The sequence below is a fragment of the Pseudonaja textilis genome, chromosome Z, assembly GCF_049901715.1.
Source record: "Pseudonaja textilis isolate UNSWEBS1 chromosome Z, rPseTex1.2, whole genome shotgun sequence".
In the NCBI taxonomy this organism is placed as follows: domain Eukaryota; kingdom Metazoa; phylum Chordata; class Lepidosauria; order Squamata; family Elapidae; genus Pseudonaja; species Pseudonaja textilis.
This window is the reverse complement of record NC_142008.1, coordinates 124,341,313-124,359,749: the sequence shown is the minus strand read 5'-3', so window position 1 is coordinate 124,359,749 and position 18,437 is coordinate 124,341,313. Positions and strand designations below refer to the sequence as shown.

The window sequence follows — 18,437 nt, the reverse complement described above, 5'->3', positions numbered from 1 at the left end:
GATTATAGGTCGGGAGCTGTTGGCAAAACAGGATATGGCCAGAGGAAGCTTGCAGCAGCGCACCTCTTTTTCCTTGTGGGGAAAAAGTCTTGTGTCGAATGCCTCCACCTGGATCGAACTCAGAAGCTGCAGGAAAGATGGTGGCATCCCAAAATCCTTTAGGGGAGTTTCCTTTCTCCCCCCAACCCCCATTGTGGCCCATGGCCTGGGGATCTGGTTATCCGTGCTGACTGTAGAAACCACAATGTCGGCTGGTGTGTTTCTGCCTTAGCCGCAGAGGCAGCATATCCCTTTCAATCACGTCACCGTCAAACAAAAAAAAAAAATCCTTCAAAATCTTATGCTTTATTAACATTAAATAACTTCAGCTGCCAAATGATGAAAGCAGGATAATAAATATTAAATTAGGAAGGGTTTGTTTCAAAGACATTTCACAGAAATGGATTCTTTTTTTAAAAAAAACAAACAACACGTACAGCATTTGAAAGTAAGTGGCAAGAGCTCACAAGAGCTCAGCCTCCAGAGGCAAACGGTTTACATACATACAGGAGCAGAAAAAGGACCCTTTCCCAGTTCATAGTCCATACAGTGAAAGGAAAAGAAATCCTGACAAAAGACGCAACTCCGTGATCTTATTGAAAACAATCACACAAGGGAACCTTTATCTCTGGGGAAAACAAAAGTTATTTTCTCGGGAGCTGTTGAAACTTTGGACCTATTTTATTTCAGTTCCTCATCTAAGAAACCAAGATCGAGAGGTCAAGTTTCCTCCTACAGACCAGATATATCCCTAAACGTCAGATTTGATGGGTTTCTTTTCCCCATTTAGGGCCCATGATGCAAAGAAAGTTCCAATCCAACCAGAGAAATAAGATTCCTAGAAAAAAAAAAAAGAGTCCATTCTGCTTCTGGAGGCAACTATTAATATAAAGTCTTCACAACGTCTTTACTGTTCTTCGTGTTGTCTGCTGTGCAAAATAGTTCAGCCTCTCGGACTGGAGGAAAAAAACCACTGTAAACAAGCATAGTATTTCTTTGTCCTAAGTCTCCGAGGAATCAATGACCTGCGTCCAGCCATATAAAAAGGATTCAATACTACTTTCTTTTTTTTTTTTTTTGTGGGTTTGTTATCATTTTGCCAGGGCATCAGAGAAGAATGTCTTTCTGTCCGTTCTTCTTGGGCCGCTGTCAACAACTACGTTCTCCAGGTAGCCAGTCCCCTTGATACAACTGGCCACAAAATACTTCCCATGGCTTTTCAGGTAACACAGCAAGTCACAAGGGCCAAGTCCTTCATTTCCGAACCTAAGGGAAGAGAATGACTGACATTAACAGAGAGAAAAGAAGGCCTGCGATTCCTTCAGCAAAGTGGGGGAAAAGAAAAAACAAAAACCCGGCTGGGGAATTCTGGGAGTTGAAGTCCACAAGTCTTAAATCAGGGCTCTCAGAGTTTGGGCCCTTTTAAGATAGGTGGACTTCAACTCCCAGAATTCCCCAGACAGACAGACAGCCATGCTGGGGTAACTTTCTTAAAGAGACCGTGGATATGCAGTAAGCGTAACAGAGCTTGAGTTCAGCAAAAGGGGGGGGGAGGAAGAGAGCTGGCAGGGGAATTCTGGGAGTTGAAGTTGTCTGAGCTGCACACAAAAGCTCCAACAGGCTAACATCGAGCCAAATGCAACGGGGGGGGGCGCTCAAGCCAGGTTCGAGGGCTTTGGGGTGCTGCAAACTGGTCCCCTCCGCAAAACGCGTCCTGCTCACACCCCGCAGCCCGCCAACCTCATGCCCCCCCCACTCCCCTCCCTCCCGGGAAGGACACTCACAGTTGATTGGTTGCTGTCTCCGCCACGTGGAGCCGGAACCACCACGTACCCGCTCTCCCACCGCGCGCATGCGCTTGGCCTCCTCCTCCTCCTCCTTTAGGAGTTTTTTAGCGTCCGCCAGGGGCGCCATTGTACGACCTCGCCGTTCTTTTGCTGCTCCTCCTCGTCGTCCTCCTCCTCCTCCTCGAGGTCTTCGTCCCCGGCTAAGCGCTCCACACGGCCGGCCTGGTCCCGTTCTCGCTTCTGGAGCAAGAGCCGCTGCCAGAGTTCGCTGTCGATGGGCGGCAGGACCAGACGGCGCCTCCAGCCGTCGCTGCTGCGCCTCACGCCGGCCGCCAGCAGGTTGCCACGCTCGCGGAGGGAAGTGACCGTCCGACAGTAGGGGCACGTGACCTGCTCCCAACAGCCCTCGCGCGCCAGCTGGCAGACGCAGGCGGAGCAGATCACGTGGCGGCAGCGGGAGGGCTTCCAGGAGCCCCGCGCGCCGCCCAGCCGACGGGGCGCGCGCCCGCAGCAGTCGTAAGGCATGCAGCAGATGCCGCACTTCAGCTCGGACCTCGCTTCGCTTGCACCCTCAGCCTCCGCCATCCTCCTCCTCCTCCGGCGCACCGCGTCCACTAATCGAACGCGCTCGCTCGCTCGCCCTCTTACTTATATAGTCGCGTGGAGCCCTCCCGAGCCACGCCTCTGAACGTTCCATCCAATGAGGAGCGGGGCGCGCGAGACCGCCGCACCCCCCATTTCTTGTCCAATCAGAAAGGGGCGGGGGACAGGACGGACGAGGACACGCCTCCCCTTACTCGCGCGCTTTTCTTTAGGCGGGAAAAGTGGGTTGCATGCCGCTAATGGGCGGTGAAAGCAAAAAGGGGCGGAGCTTGAGCTGAAGCGAGTGGAATGGCTGAGGTTTGGTCAGGTAGAAGTCGGTCTGGTGAAGCTCCCAGTTTCCTCATGGGGAGAAAAGCTAGATGGGCCTCTCATTTAGCCTTGGACAAATAGATAGATAATACAGATAGTCCACGATGTATAACCATTCATTTAAAGTTACAAAGGCCCTGAAAGAAATTACTTTTATGACCGGTCCTCACACTTACGACCACCAGAGCATCCTAATGTGATCAAAATTCAAGCAACTGACATGTATTTCGGACAATTTCAACACCTTGATCACCATTCGCCTCCTTACTAGCCTGTGTCCGACAAGCAAAGTCAATGAGGGGGGGGAAACTGGATTCACTTAACGACCACAGGATTCGCTTATCAACCACAGTGATCTATTTAACAAGTGTGGCCAAACCAAAAACAAAAAAGTTATAAAATTGGGCAGGACTCACTTAAGAGCTGCCTTGAATTTAGCTTTCTGGGAACACCAAAAAAATCAGTGGAGGATTAGCTGAAGGGTTCCGTGATTCACTTAATGACTTGAGTGATTTGCTTAATAAAATGGGAATTAAAAGGTCGCAAACTTGGTTGCGGCTCAGCTGAACAGCTACCTTGCTTAGCAACTCAGGTTCTGGTCCCAACTGTTTCATAGAATAACAGAGTTGGAAGGGACCTTGGAGGTCATCTAGTCCAAACCCCTGCTTGAGCAGGGGAGTTTATTCCAAATATTAGCCTCTACCTAGGATTAAACTCACAGTCTCCTCATTGTGAGGCGAGAGCTCCATTCATAAGTCAAGGACTCCATGTCTACAACATAACCAGTATCTGCAGTCAAGCAAATGCAGTTGCAAAAACCCAAACGGCATTTCTTAGTGCAATATATGCTGTACCAGGTTCTCTCCTGACTGAGAATTAATAATAATAATAACAATAATACATTTATTTATCTCCTTTATTCCTTAAACATGAAACTCAGTCAATGGAACATTTAAAATGTATCACAAATATAATTGACTGGCGCTGATGGTTGATATGGGTTTTTATAACAATACATTTTATTAGTATCCTTGGTATTGATATTAATATTAATGTTTTTGTTGTTGTTTCATGCTTATTGAATAAATGATAATATAATAATAATAATATATTTATTGTCACTTTGAATGTACACTAAGTGTGTACATTAAAATGAAATTTTGCCGCAAAGAGCTCTCAAAGGGTCACCACCTCCAATATATGCTACATAAAACATAACAAAATAAATAAATTCAGAATTATGCATATACCCACATACTTATATGATGATACCCCCCAGTATTCCCAGTCAACCCAGGCTGGGGATAATGGGAGATGGTGTTCCCCAGCTGCATTTTGCTGCTGGACCCCCACATTGATCTGTGGGTCTGCTTCTATTTTTTATTTAAAATTAGCTTAGACTGGGTTTTTCTCTACTACTACTAGTTAAATTAGTGCAGCCAAGATAGGAATTTTAAATAGTTTCCAATTATTGCAGTTGGTCAAGTATCCTGTAACACACACACATACACACACACACACACACACACACACACACTGTCTTCCTATCATCTTCATTTAATGACCCCCAAAATCCCTTGCAACTGAATGGAGAGTATGTATGTGTACCTTTGTATTGTCTGTTTACCTACAGGTAGTTCTCGACTTATGACTATAATAGAGTTCAAAATGTATATAGCTAAGCCAGACGTTAAGTGAGTTTTGTCCCATTTTAGGACTTTGCTTGTCAGAAGGCCCCAGAAGGACATCATGTGACCCGGGATTCTGCAACCGTCATAAATATGAGTAAGTGGCCACCAAAATCTGTTCAATTTTTTAAAAATTCTTGAATTCAGTTCTGAACCTAATTTGCAATTCTGGCTAATTTTGTAGCCCAGAAGCTCTTAAGTCATTTCAGAAAGTTACTGCTGCAGACTATATTTTTTAACATGGCAGAAAAGTAGAAGGATCCTGTAGTGTATTCAAATACAGACTTCTAATACTACATTCCTATTGGTTAGTTAATACAGCATAACGATTGGTTAAGAACAACTAGTTCCGATTGGCTGCATAAGCGGCGGGAAGTTTAAACACATGCCCTTGGATGCGAGCCACGAGCAGCCGCTATAAAAAGTGCTGCCACGGCTTGACTTTAGCTGAAGTTACTGGTTGCTAATAAAGAGCTGATTTCAACTCTGGTATCCGAGTCTGCTTTGTCTTGGCGATAGAATACTGGCGACGAAGTGGGATTGAAGAGACAAAGATCGTAAGCACATGGCAACGATAGCCGAAGGACCAACGAGATGACCGGCAACAATTCGCCTCCTGCACCGTTCAACCCAGCCGAAGAAGACTGGGAGTCATACATTGACAGATTCCTGATCTTCTTAGAAAGCAACGAACTGCAAGGAATCACCGACCAGAGAAAGAGAGCCGTATTTCTAACGCATTGCGGCCTGACTATGTTCAAAATGGCGGAGGCATTAGCAAGACTCAATGATGTTAAACAGATGGCATGGTCAGACCTGAATCGGATGCTGAGAAACGATTACGCGCCGGTTGTATCCAATCTCATTAGAAGACATTAATTCTACAAGCGCGACCAACTAGAAGGTGAGAGTATTGGAGACTTTGTAGCAGCATTAAGAGACATTGGGGTGGGTGGGGCATGCGAGTTCCTCAACATGGATGAAGCCATGAGGGATCGCATAGTCCTTGGATTGAGAGACGCTACCCTACAGAGCAAACTGCTAAACCGACCCAACATCACCGCAAACGAAGTCATTGCTGAAGCAACTGCCGCTGAAGTCGCAAAGAAGTCTGCAGCAAAAATGAAGCAGATGAATAGAACAGTCCGAGCCTGAATAAAGAGAAGAAAACAGAGGGAGCCCAAAAGCACGCTGCCACAACCTCGCAGCATGAAGATATCGAATCCTCAACCGATTCCGAAGATGAAGACGAAGAGGTAACCAGACTCCATTCAGAAAGAAACCGGAGAGAGAAACGAGGGAGAAAACCTGAATTTCAGTGTGCGGGATGTGGGAGAAATCACCCGCGTTCTGAGTGTCGTTTTTTGGATGCCACCTGCAGACATTGTGAGAAACGGGGGCACATTGCAAGGGTCTGCCGAAACAAAAAGAGCTATAGTCCCAAAAGACGAGGCAGTACCCGCCCCCCCTCAGAACTAAGGAGAAGCCAACCGGAAGTCGCTGGAGCCGGGAACATAGGAGTCAACGGCTCAACGAGAAGGAAGAGACACATCAGACAATCGCTATTGGGACGGCCAGAACAACAAACACTAAGAAGGTTCGAATCAACATCCAGATAGAAGGGGAGCCATGTGAAATGGAAGTAGACTCTGGTTCGTATTTATCAATGGTATCATGGAACACGATAAAAAACTTGATACCAGACATACAACGAAAAGAACTCGAAGAGCAAAGCCTGATCATCAAAGACTACCAGGGTAACAAGATACCCATGGTAGGACTGGGACATTTCAAGGTAAAGTTTAAAAAACACACTGAAATTCTCTCATTGACCATCGTTGACCGAGATCACCCCAGCCTGCTTGGGTTAGAATGGTTCGAGCCTCTAGGAATTGAAGTGACAGGAATCAACAGCGTCACCATGACGGACTGGGAAAAATGGAGGAATTTCATGACGTTTTCGACGGGATCTTAGGCAAGTACCGTGGGACCCCTATATCATTTAGCCTAAACACGAACGTAGCCCCTATCAGGCTTAAAGCCAGACGTGTACCATTTGCATTAAATCCTAAAATTGATGAGCAACTGAACAACCTTATCGCACAAGGGGTGTTAGAGCCAATCGACCATGCGAGATGGGAAACCCCTATTGTAACCCCCATAAAACCTGATGGGTCTGTGTGCATCTGTGGTGACTATAAGGCCACGCTGAGCCATGCATTGCAACAGAGCGCATATCCCGTCCCAGTAGTCCAACATCTGCTGCACTCATTGCGGGGAGAAAAGATCTTTGCGAAGTTCGATCTTGCGCAGGCACATCAACAGTTACCAGCTGATTCCGAGACGGCAGTCCAGAATTTTTATCACGGGAACTGTGGGCCTGCTGCAACAGTCATAAGTGTGAAAATCGCTTTTTTTTCAGAGCTGTCGTAACTTTGAACAGTCACTAAATGGATAGTTGTGTATCAAGAACTGCCTGTATCAGCAGCATACGTTAAATTGAATTTTGATTGATTCAACGCAAAACACTGTACGGTTTTGATTTATGTGTATTTTTGTGCCCCGGCCACTAGGAAGTCAGCATCCGTGTATAGCGGGTCCTTGGCTTACGACCACAATGGAGCCCAATATTTATTGTTAAGCGAGACATTTGTTAAGTGAATTTTGCCCCATTTTACGACATTTCTTGCCACAATAATTAAGCGAATCATTGCAGTTGCTAAATTAGTCACACCGTTGTAAAGTGAATCTGTCTTCCCTCTGGACTTGGCTTGTCAGAAGGTCGCAAAATGGGATCACTGATCCCGGGACCGTCATAAATATGAGCCAGTGGCCAAGCATCTGAACGGCTATGGGGATGCTACAGAAGTTGTAACTGTGAAAAATGGTCATAAGTCTCTTTTTTCAGTGCCATTGTTAACTTCGAAGGGTCGCTAAATGAACTCTTGTATGTCGAGGATTAGCTGCCCATTTGTGAAATAAAATACAAAGACGGTTAAATGGATTTTGAAGTGACAGGAGGGCGGCTGAGCTCTGAGTGAAGGCAGGCAGCTAGATCTTTGGGGAAGGAAAGGAAGGCCATAGAATCCTAGGGCTAGAAGGGACGTCCTCCATGGCAGGAGTCCAGACAATTAGTTGTGTTGTGGCCCACCAGCGGTCAGCGGAGCTGGCAGCAGATTCAGACAGTGAGGAGGTTAGGGAGGAACATGGGCCAGTCCTGGAGTCTGGAGAAAGGCTCTGAGGAGGGCTCTGCGTTGGGGGCAGAGATGGGGCCAGGGCCTTCCGACAGTCATCAGCTGCCTTTGGAGTCGGAGATCAGTGGGGAAGAAGAACAGCTGGAGCCTGTTCCCAGTGTGCGCATGCACAGAGCTGCCAGATGAAGGGAACAGCTAAGGAACAAGGGTCGACTCGGGAGTAAAGGCTCAGGTGGACAGTGAATGGCCCCTCCCAGAGGGAATAAAGAGAAGCAAAAGAGGGGGGGCTTTTGCAGGAGACAGTTAGTTCATTTGGGTGAAGTTCCTGCATTCTTGCCAAGTATTGTCTGCTACAGCTGGCGTTTAGAAGATATCGGCCTGGCAACCCTCCAAGCCTGATAAAGGTCTGTAATTGTGCAATATCTTGAAAGACGGTTTGCCAGGACTTTGCTGGAGAGGAATTCACCGTACGCTCAATAAAAGGGATTTTATCGGGACGAGGAGTCGGCTTCGGGCTGTTGGGGAAGCCTGGGTCAGAACAGGTTGTTGGGATGATCCGTAAAACCCGAAGGCAGATTATCGTGTCCTCTGTTCCCTTCAGCTACTCCAGCCCCCAGTGACAAAGGCGACGGGGGTGCTGCGGCCGAAAAGGAGGATGTGGAGACCAAGGAGGAGAAGTTGGAGAAGGAAGCCAAAGGCGTCGAGAAAATGGAGACCGAGGTTTGTAGCTTGACTCCAGTGCCCGATCTTAGGGGAATCTTTCCGGAAAGATTTTAGGGAATATCGCCTTGGTGTGGGTAGCAATATTTTCTAGGTTCCTGGCTGTCGTTCTTCCTCCCTGCTCTCGTTTTAACAACACTTTAACAATATAATGCAGTATTAGGGGTTTTCAATTCGGTATATAGAATGCGAAGGTTGTGTGTTTGTGTTTATTTTCAGTCGTAATGTACACTGAAGATGGTATTTAATTTCGTTAAATGAGGTGCAATGACAAGAAACTAAACTAAACTAAACTAAAACTAAACAACCTTCCCTTCATGTGTCCATTCTTCCTTTAAAAAAAAAACGAACTGCAGAATTAGGTTTGGAAGAAAGATTTTCCCTGTAGGGTGCTTGTGAAGTCCCTCAAGTAGGATTTGAACAAGCGGAGTGCTTTGATTTTTAATTTTTATTGATATTTATTGACTTATTACAGTTATATTATACCTGTTCTCCAAAGTGAGAGAAGGATCAACGGATGGAAGAACAAGAGTTATAAAAGGACCTTTGGAGGTCTTCTAGCCCAACCCCGTGCCCAATCAGGAGACCCCCCATCCCATATCAGACAAACAGCTGTCCAAACTTTTCTTAAAAACCTCCAGGGATGAAGTCCCTACAACTTGGGGCGGCAAGCACTTCCATCGGTGCATTGTTCTCAGAATCAGAAAGTTTCTCCTTCGTTCCAGGTTGCTCACCTCTCTTCTTAGTAGGAGACCCTCAAATGTTGGGACCCTCCTATCAGGTCACCCCTAGTCCTTCCTTTCACTGGACTAAGCTAAAGGTTCCCCTCACGCATCCCTGCTGCCAGTCGTTTCCCGCTCTAGGGGGCAAACCAAAGAAGAGCCAGCGCTGTCCGACGACGCCTCCGTGGTCATGTGGCCGGCGGGAGTAAATGCTGCGCAAGGCGCACAGGACGCCGTTCCTTTCCCACCAAAGGGGTCCCTGTTTTTCCGCTTGCCTTTTTTTTTTTTAAATATGCTTTTGAACTGCTCGGTTGGCAGAAGCTGAGATAAAGAACGCCACCGAGCCACCGTGTCCTAGACTAGACCAAGACTAGACCAGACAAACCAATGCCTGCGATCGTTCTTCGTAATATTTTTAGAAGCAAACTGAATCGGATGCAGCGTTCAGGCCGGAACGATGGGCTCCCGGCTCCGAGGGGGTGGTAGTCTTTCCCTGCGCCTGGGACACGGCTACCCCTGTGTCCGTGTGGTGTCTCCTCGACCCCTGCCCTCTCTGTGGCCTTACGTCGAGTCCTCTGCCTTGCATTTCCCAGCCTCCCGCCCTGCCGGAGCAGCCCCTTTCCGCCCCTTCTCAGGGGAGAAGATGGAGTTGGAGCCTTGGAAGAAACCCGAGGACGAGGCCTCGGTGGGGGCCAGGGAGAAGGAGTTGGAAGCTGAACCGGCGGTTAAGGAAGAAAAGGAGAAAACGGGTAAGGGTCGATCTGGAAGGTCCCTTCAAAAAAGAGAGGAGAGAAGGCTCACCTTGGAGTATTGAAACCGTATTCAAAAGTCTAGGGAGATTCTCCGTCGTTCAGGTCATGGTGTCGTCCCGAAGGGCTCTTTCTTCAGGGCTTTCTGTGTTTTTTTTTCAAGACGTTTCGCTTCTCCTCCAAGAAGCTTCTTCAGCTCTGACTGGATGGAAGGGTTTATCTAGCTGAAGAAGCTTCTTGGAGGAGAAGCAAACGCTTCGAAAAAAAAAACCAGAAAGACCAGTTGCCTCCTGAAAAAGCACCTTTGGGACAACTACAACCCGGATGGCTGAGAATCTCCGCAGGTTTTTAGCTATATACAATTTGGGATGATGAGCTCCTTTGGATTTCCAGAGGAAAAAATATTGCAGACTACAGGAACCATTTGCACCATTCAGGTGACCCTGAGGACACAGAGAAACCTCAACGACCCTCTAAAAAGGATGCAAACGACCAGCTGTCTGCAAGGAATATAAATCCCTTCCATTCCCCTCCATCCAGTCAGAGCTGAAGAAGCTTCTTGGAGGAGAAGCGAAACATCTTCAAAAGAAAAAAAACCCGAAAGTCCAGCTGCCTCCTGAAAAAAGCACCTTTGGGACAAAATTGTACTTAAATTTTTTGTTTTTACAATTTTTATTCTATTCAGAAGATGAAAACAAAATCCAAAGGGGGTGAAAAAAAAGTTAACAGAGACAAAACAAAATTAGACAAAAGAATATTTTAAATAAAAGCTTTAAAATAAACATAGCAGGACCCGCAGACCTGTGAAAAATCACCACGGCCGTTTGCCAAGTGGGTGCTTCTCTTCCCTTCGCTCATTTGTTCCTCCTCTGGTTTCCAGACGTTGATTTAGAGAAGCTGGTAGCGGAAGAAAAATCAGCGGAGAGTGATGACAGCAAGGAAAAGATGGAAGGAGAAATTCAGGACCCCAAGAAAGGTAACCGTCCGCAGATGTGCAATGGCAGGATTTGCACCGGGGCCGTTTTAGTTTTTGGGTGAGCAATCCTGCATCCTGGCTGGGAAGAGGTTGTGAGACAAGGGTCTCGATTAGACCTGCGGACTTCAACTCCCAGGATTCCCAGCCGGCTTTTTTTTTCTTCCCTCTCACTTTGCCTAAGTCAAGATATATCACGTCGACCTCATCCCCACCGTCTATTAAGAAAGTTACCCAATCAAAAACACAATAAAGTAATTTAGCCCCATTTGTTTTTTGTCCCCATCTGTGCTGAATTGTGGGAAACTCTTTCTCGCTGGGGAATTCTGGGAGTTGAAGCCCACAAATCTTAAAAGTTGTCTAGGTTGGACACCCCCGATCTAGATTTAATTGGTCTTGGCTGCTGGGATGCCCCAACACCGGGCAGGGGGTAGTAACAACGATTTTGATAGGTAGGCACCATCCGGCCCCATCCTTTTCCCGTCTCGCCATTGGCTGCCTTCTGCAGGGGGATCCCATGTGGTCCACGCTCCAGGCAGACCGATGGATCCTGAAAAAGAGGAAAGAACGGAGGGATGGAAAAGCAGATCTGGTCCAAACCCTTATAGTCTGGGCATATCATTTTACAAAAGAAAAGAGAGAGAAAGAGAAAAAAAAGAAACAGTAACATATATGCTAATAACCATAGTAGTGGTACAACAGAATGTTTTTGACTGAACTTATACTTAGGTTAGCTTATTTATAATCCTATTGATTACATTGGCATATAATCATGTTTATGTTTAATTTAGACATAGCAATAATTTTTCTTCATCTACTTTCTACCTCTTCTCTCTCACCTCTCATAAGATTTATACCACGTAAAGTAATATTCTGTATCTGCTTTATCTTTTGTTTTCAATGTCAATCTATCCATCTCTGCACAGTCCAGTATTTTCCGTATTATATCTTCATCTGATGGACTGTTCTCATTTTACCAATATTGTGCAAATACAATTCTCGCTGCTGTCAATACATATAAACTTTAACTATATAGTCCCTTTGTCATCGCTTTCTGGTACTGTACCTAACAAAAATATTTCTGGTTTCAAATCTATATGCGCTTAATCATCTTTTTCCAGCCATGTATATATTTTCATCCAATATTTTCTTGGTGTCACACATGTCCACCACATACGATAGTAAGTACCTGAGGTCTGACTACGCTTCCAACATTTGGCGGACATGTTGTTAAACATTTTTGCTAATTTTGCCGGTGGCAAGTGCCACCTATGAAACATTTTATAGAGATTCTCCCCCCCCACACACCAAAAAAAGTTGTTTGTCTTCAAAGGAGATGTGAAATCAGAGCGAGAGACGGCCAAGGAATCTAAAATTGGCAGTCTCCGAGACGAGAACCGAACAACGGAAAGAGGGAAGACAGGATGGAGAAACCCCGGTTTATGTTCAACATTGCGGACGGTGGCTTCACAGGTACGATATCGGCTGGGTACCGGAGACCTGATCCTGGTTTTCTTTTTTTCATTGCTTATTCCATCGTTCCATCACTTGGCTCCTTCTTACCTCGAGGCTTCCTTTTCGTTCTTTTTGGTTCTTCTCATATCTCTGTTTTTATTGTTGTAAGAAGCTAGAGTATAGCCCTGAGGTTTCTGACCCAGCCTTAGCAAGTAAGGATAAGCCACTTACTCGTGAGTACAAACAACCCCCCGTTTAAACAGGGTAGGAATAGTCTTTTTATTCATGTCGCTAAACAAAAATCAAATGTAATTGCTCTGTTTTTGTGAAAATACGACCTACCCTGAAAGTAAGGCCTAGCTTGGTTTTTACACCTGCGCCCAATATAAGTCCTACTCCCCAAAATAAGCCCTAATGAAGATCCCGTCCAATCCAGAGTGGACGGGTAAAAATTAAGCTAGGGTAGGGATGGAGGTGGGTGGGTGGAGCTGCCCTACTACTTACCTTTGGACAGGTGTAGCCAGGCCTTATGCACCCCGACACCTGCCTTGCCGGCCCATTTCTTCTGCAGCCGGCAAGGCTGGCAAAGCTTCCTGAAGGCCTCTGGAGCTGAGAACAAAGCTCCGTATCGATCCAGATCTCCCTTATCGGCTCCCGAGGCCTTCAGGAAAGCCTTGCTGGCCGTGGAAGAAGCTCCTGAAGGCCTCTGACAGTGAAAAGGAGGCCGGCTGTAACACACACAAGTGAGGTTAGTCAGGGGATGACATCCCCGAAAATAAGACCTGGTGCCTTTTTGGTGGCGCGTGCGTGTGTGTTTTCATAGGGTACAGGTATGCAGGTCTTGGCGTGTTTGGGTCTTTTCCCGTGTAAGATTGAGAGTATCTTGGCAATGTTTCGCGAGGTCCCACCCGCCATCCTCAGGCTGGTGCTTTCGGCTTCGTGCCAGTGCTTCAAGCAGTGTGTGATGGGAGCTGCCGTCTCCCTATAAAATACTGGTGGGGAGGTTGGCTATGTTGTCATTTCTTGATTGGTTGATGGAGTGGATGTTTGCAGATTGGCTGGCTTTTTTTGTAAGAACATGTGTGGCTGAGGTATTGGCTATATGTATCTTTTTAAGGGTATTTATATGTATGGTATTTAGGTTCTTTAGGTATTTTCCCACGTCTTAATATTTGTGCTTTTAAAAAATATTGAAAGCACAAACATTAAGACGTGGGAAAATACCCAAAGAAACCTAAATACCATACATATACATGTGTAACGTATGTATGTATGTATGCATATAAATATAAAGACAGGGTCTTATTTTTGGGAAAACACGGTAGTCCCAAGAGACCCAGCCAAGAAATCCAAATTGCTTGCTGTATCCTAAAAGCGAACAGTTGTCTGTGACAGCCAGTCACTCCCAGACCTCCCCTATTTATTTCCCAGCCAGGGAGGGGCTGCCTATCATCTGTGTCTGCCTCTCCCCAAGAGCCGGCTTATTGCTTTCCTTTGCCCTCCTCTCCTTTCCTCTCTGTGCCTATGTACACCTGGGATGGGCCCCGTCCGTTCCTCCCTCTCACTCAGCGGAGGCCCCAAAGACAGCTGCCTCTCCACCTGGGCAGAAGTCCGTACCCGATGCTGTTTCCTTATCTCAGAGCTTTCCAGGGGCTCCAAAGCCGGCCCAGCCTCCCCCTCCCCCTCTTCTGACTGCTGCTAGCTCTGCCGGCAGCCGACCGGCCACAACGCCATGATGAAATGGGTCGCAAATAAATTCCACAAATAAATAAATAATTTTCATTCCTCCGTTTTTATTGCTGTAAGCAGGCCAGGGGAGCGGAGGTCCCAAAGGCAAATAAGTTTTACCAATAAATAACATAAATTCTTCTCATTTCTCTGTTTTTCTGTTTTTGTTTTATTACCGTAAGCAGCTCAGAAGTGTAGCGGCAGAGCAAGATGGGTGGCAAATAAAATTTAACAAACAAATTAATGAATAAATTTAGACTCACAAAGGCCATCCCGCTCAGCATGGATTCTTAAGTCTGGTACAGCGGGAAAAAAACCCAATACCTTAAAAAAACAACAACACAGAAAACCCCAAAACAATATAAAATGGAACATAAGGGGAGAACATCCTATCCAGTGGTAGGTTTCCAATTTGTTTCCTACCGGTTCTATGTGCGAGCACGAAGGCCTCAAACAGCGACATGCGACAACGCGGGTGAGCTGAGCTGGTTTTCAAGCTCGTTTGGGGGCCTTCTGGGCTGAAGTAGCGAAGCAGAAAGTAAGTGAGGGGAATCCAGGCACAGCTGATCGTAGGAACAGCTGATTGTCAGGAGCGGCGGGGAAAAGAGAAATACCTTAAGGAGTGACGGGGCGGGATGAGTGTTAGGCGAGCGGGGTGAGTGAGCATTGGGCAAGCGAGCGACTGGGTTGGGGGTGTGGCCAGCTCGAAGTTACTACCGGTTCGATGACCCACATCGAATCCACCAGTGGTATCTGCCGGTTCTCCAAACCGGCCAACATTTCCACTACTGGTACACCAGAACCATTCTGAACTGGCTGAATCCCACCTCAGAAGTTATCTCAGAGCCTGGGGGGAGAGCCAAGTCCTTGATTTAACAACCGTTCGTTTAGCAACGGTTCCAAGTTAGGCTAATGCTGGAGAAAGGGACTTAAGACCGGTCCTCCCACTTATGACCACCCATAGCATCCCCCCCCCCATGGTCATCTGATCAAACTCGGCAACTGGCGTGTATTTACAACGGTCGCAGTGTCCCGGGGGGTCCTGTGTAGCCCCTTTTGTGACGGATTCGCTCCATGACCGTGTGATTCACTTAACGCTGCAGTGTTTTGGTTAACGATGGTGTTGAGAAAGGTTGTACAATGGGCCAAGAGCTCGTTTAACAACTGTCTCACTTAGAAATAGAATAACAGATGCAAGTGGAGGACCAGCCATAGAGTGAAGTCTAGAGAACTGGTGCAGCCTGCTTGTAGTCATGTTGACAGGTAGACCCTGACTTATGACCGTTCCTTGAGTGACCATTTGAAGTTACAAAAATCACTTAGGGCCGTTTTTCGCACTTATGACTGTTGCAGCATCCCCACGGTCACGTGATCAAAATTTGGAGGCTTGTTAACTGACTCGTATTTATGACAGTCACAGTGTCCCAGGGATACGCAATCCCCTTCTGCGGCCTCCTGACAAGCAAAATCAATGGGGGTGGGGTAGGGAGGAGCCAAGATTCACTTAACGACCGCTTTGTGAACTGCAGTGATTTGCTTAACAATGGTGACAAGAAGGGCGGAAAAACGGGACAAAGCTGGCTTAACAAGTAGAAACTGGGGGCTCAGTTGTGGCCATAAGTCGAGGACCAGCTGTAACGTGGGTAAATTCAGTCTTGGGTGGGGAAAGAACAACAGCTGTATCCCTTAGACTTATATACCGCTTTATAGTGCTTTTATATCTCTCTCTAAAAGCGGTTTACAGAGCCAGCCTCTTTCCCCCAACAACCCGGGTCCTCAATTTACCCACTTCGGAAGGACGGAAGGCTGAGCCAACCTTCAGCCTGGTGGGATTCGATCTGCCAAATTGCAGTGACTGTAGCTTGCAGTACTGCACTCTAACCACTGCTCACCGAGGCTCCTTGTGGATGCGGGATTGTTGGCAATATCACCTGTCCGTAAACCTCCTGGCGGGTGGAAAACTGAGGCGTTACCTGCTTTTTACCTTTACCTGCTTTCTGAAGATTTTTCTCCCGTCTCTCCGGCTAGAGCTCCACACCCTCTGGCAGAACGAAGAGCGGGCCGCCATCTCCTCCAGCAAGCTGAACGAAATCTGGCACCGCCGGCATGACTACTGGCTGCTGGCAGGCATCGTCCTGTATCCTTTGGCTCGACCAATAGTGTGCGGCTGTGTGTGGGTGCCCATGCCCGACACTCGGGGTGACGATGGAGAACTGACCTGAGTGAGAGGGGACAAAACAACCTAGATGAGGGAAGACACAGATTTAACAGAGTTGGAAGGGACCTTGGAGGTCATCTAGTCCAACCCCCTGCCCAAGCAGGAGACGCTACACTTACCAAATCTGCAGATGATACTACGCCAGCAGGAATAGGCAACTCCCTAGATAATAGGTCCAAGATCTAGAGGGATCTCGACAGACTCGAACCCTGGGCCGTATCTAACAAAATGAAATTCAGTGTAGAGAAAAGTAAAGTCCTACACTTAGGCAAGAAAAACCACAAGTACACACACAGACTGGGTGAAACCAGGCTCAATAGCAGGAACTGGGAGAGGGATCTTGGAGTCTTAGTGGACAACCAGCTAAATAGGAGCCAGCCGTGTGCAGCAGCAGCCAAAAAAGCCAATGCAGTCCTAAATTGCATTAACAGAGGGATACAGTCAGGATCAAGGGAGGGACTAATACCACTCTGTAAACCCTGAGTAAGACCACACCTAGAGGACTGCATCCAGTTTTGGTCACCACACTATAAAAAAGATGTTGAGACTCTAGAAAAAGTGCAGAGAAGAGCAACCAGGATGATTTTAGGGGACTGGAGGCTCAAACATACGATGAACGGTTGCAGGAACTGGGCCTGGCTGGTCTAGGGAAGAGAAGGACCAGGGGAGACAGGAGAGCAGCCTTCCAATATTTGAGGGGCTGCCCCAGAGAGGAGGAAGGGGGTCAAGCTATTTTCTAAAGCACCAGAGAAGGAATAATGGATGGAAACTGAACAAGGAGAGATTCAACCTGGAAATAAGGAGGAACTTTCTGACAGGGAGAACCAATGGAACAGAAGTTGTGGGAGCCTCATCATCCCTGGAGGCTTCCAAGAAGAGATTGGACTGCCATCTGTCAGAAATGGTGTAGGGTCTCCTGCTTGGGCAGGGGGTTGGACTAGATGACCTCCAAGATCCCTTCCCACTCTGTTCAACCGTTAAAGGGCACCATCTTGAGAGAGAACCGGGCGAGAGCTTGCGAATCCATGGGCTGAGAAAAAGGGACTGACCCAAAGTCACCCAGCCATTTTTTCATGCATGTGGGACTAGAACTCGCTGTCTCCTGGTAATTGGCCCAAAGTCAGGCACCCAGCTTTCATGCCTAAGGTTCCGGGGCAACAGTCTTCCGGTCTCTATTTGTGTCAGCAGCATTGGCCCAAAGTCACACACTTGTCTTCTTTCCCAGAGTTGTAGGTTCTTCAGCAGGGCGTGTGTGCGTGTGTGCGTGTGCACGCGCCAAGAGAACAGGATGGGAGGTTTGGCTGAAAAAAAACACCCCCCGATCCGTCCTTAGGGTGTGTCGGGTGATCCCCTACTCTGAGCTCCTCGGGCCTCTCCTGTTTGCCACCACTCCTTAACCACCACCCCTCCGGCAGACACGGCTACGCTCGCTGGCAGGACATTCAGAACGACAACCAGTTTGCCATCATCAACGAGCCCTTCAAGAGTGAAGCCAACAAGGGGAACTTCTTGGAGATGAAGAACAAGTTCCTGGCCAGAAGGTTCAAGGTGCGAATCCTCTTAGGGGAGCAGAGGAAGGGAGCAGGCCTCCTCAGGTTCAGAGGGAGGAAATTTTTTTCTGCCTGCCATCTCCTCACCATTTCATCCCTTGTTTCTTCGAATAGAGCAGAATACAAAATATGGAATGGAGTAGAGTAGAGTAGAGTAGAGTAGAGTAGAGTAGAGTAGAGTAGAGTAGAATAGAATAGAATAGAAAAGAAAATAAGAGAATAGAAAATAAGAATGGAATGGAATGGAACAGAACAGAGAACAGAACACAGAACAGAACACAGGACAGAATATAGAACAGAATAGAACAGAGCAGAATAAAATAGAACAGAACAGAATAGAATAGAATAACTTTATTCTCACATTGAATGTACACTAATTGGCATACATTAAAAATGAACTGTGAAACATCATTAAAATGTGAAAATAAAACAATTCCAGCTCCTGGAACAGGCCTTGGTGATCGAAGAGCAGCTCCGCCGGGCCGCCTACCTGAACATGACGCAGGACCCCAGCCACCCGGCCATGGCCCTCAACACCCGCTTTGCCGAGGTGGAGTGCCTGGCCGAGAGCCACCAGCATTTGTCCAAGGAGTCTCTGGCCGGCAACAAGCCCGCCAACGCCGTCCTGCACAAGGGTAAGAGGCGGGCAGGTAGGCGGGCGCGGCGAGGACGGTCCACGTGACTCCCCACCCTCACCCCCCA

General features: G+C 47.3%; 2 protein-coding genes and 2 long non-coding RNA genes across 5 annotated transcripts in view; 2 read left to right on the top strand and 2 right to left on the bottom strand.

Annotated features, from left to right (window-relative positions):
* Positions 1-329: 329 nt before the first annotated feature.
* Positions 330-2,440, bottom strand: LOC148124373 (RING finger protein 227-like). Of its 2 annotated transcripts, none has more exons than XR_015739939.1 (2): positions 1,824-2,440; positions 330-1,305 (listed from the first exon to the last, which is right to left on the bottom strand). XR_015739939.1 is itself a non-coding variant. In XM_087915507.1 (2 exons), exons 1-2 carry the CDS (start codon positions 2,409-2,411, stop codon positions 1,294-1,296), a joined length of 462 nt encoding a protein of 153 aa, XP_087771633.1. In that variant the 5' UTR covers positions 2,412-2,437; the 3' UTR covers positions 330-1,293. The 2 variants fall into 2 exon arrangements, 1 of the variants encoding a protein (XP_087771633.1); XM_087915507.1 differs by having other exon boundaries at positions 1,962-2,437.
* A 1,471-nt stretch (positions 2,441-3,911) lies between these two features.
* The window catches only part of LOC148124369 (uncharacterized), a 129,111-nt gene continuing 114,585 nt past the window's right edge, over positions 3,912-18,437 (top strand). The window contains exons 1-2 of the long non-coding RNA XR_015740347.1: positions 3,912-4,523; positions 8,222-8,340. This is a non-coding gene — a long non-coding RNA (uncharacterized LOC148124369). The remainder of the gene's footprint in view (positions 4,524-8,221; positions 8,341-18,437) is intronic.
* Positions 9,677-18,430, top strand: LOC113454725 (ATP-dependent chromatin remodeler CHD3-like). The gene is made up of 6 exons (XM_087917807.1): positions 9,677-9,811; positions 10,692-10,787; positions 12,118-12,257; positions 15,996-16,104; positions 17,601-17,733; positions 18,175-18,430. Exons 3-6 carry the CDS (start codon positions 12,209-12,211, stop codon positions 18,415-18,417), a joined length of 534 nt encoding a protein of 177 aa, XP_087773933.1. The 5' UTR covers positions 9,677-9,811; positions 10,692-10,787; positions 12,118-12,208; the 3' UTR covers positions 18,418-18,430.
* LOC148124370 (uncharacterized) overlaps positions 10,993-18,437 on the bottom strand; it is a 110,952-nt gene continuing 103,507 nt past the window's right edge. Inside the window, exons 2-3 of the long non-coding RNA XR_015740348.1 lie at positions 15,958-16,185; positions 10,993-11,334 (exon numbers count right to left, since the gene is read on the bottom strand). This is a non-coding gene — a long non-coding RNA (uncharacterized LOC148124370). The remainder of the gene's footprint in view (positions 11,335-15,957; positions 16,186-18,437) is intronic.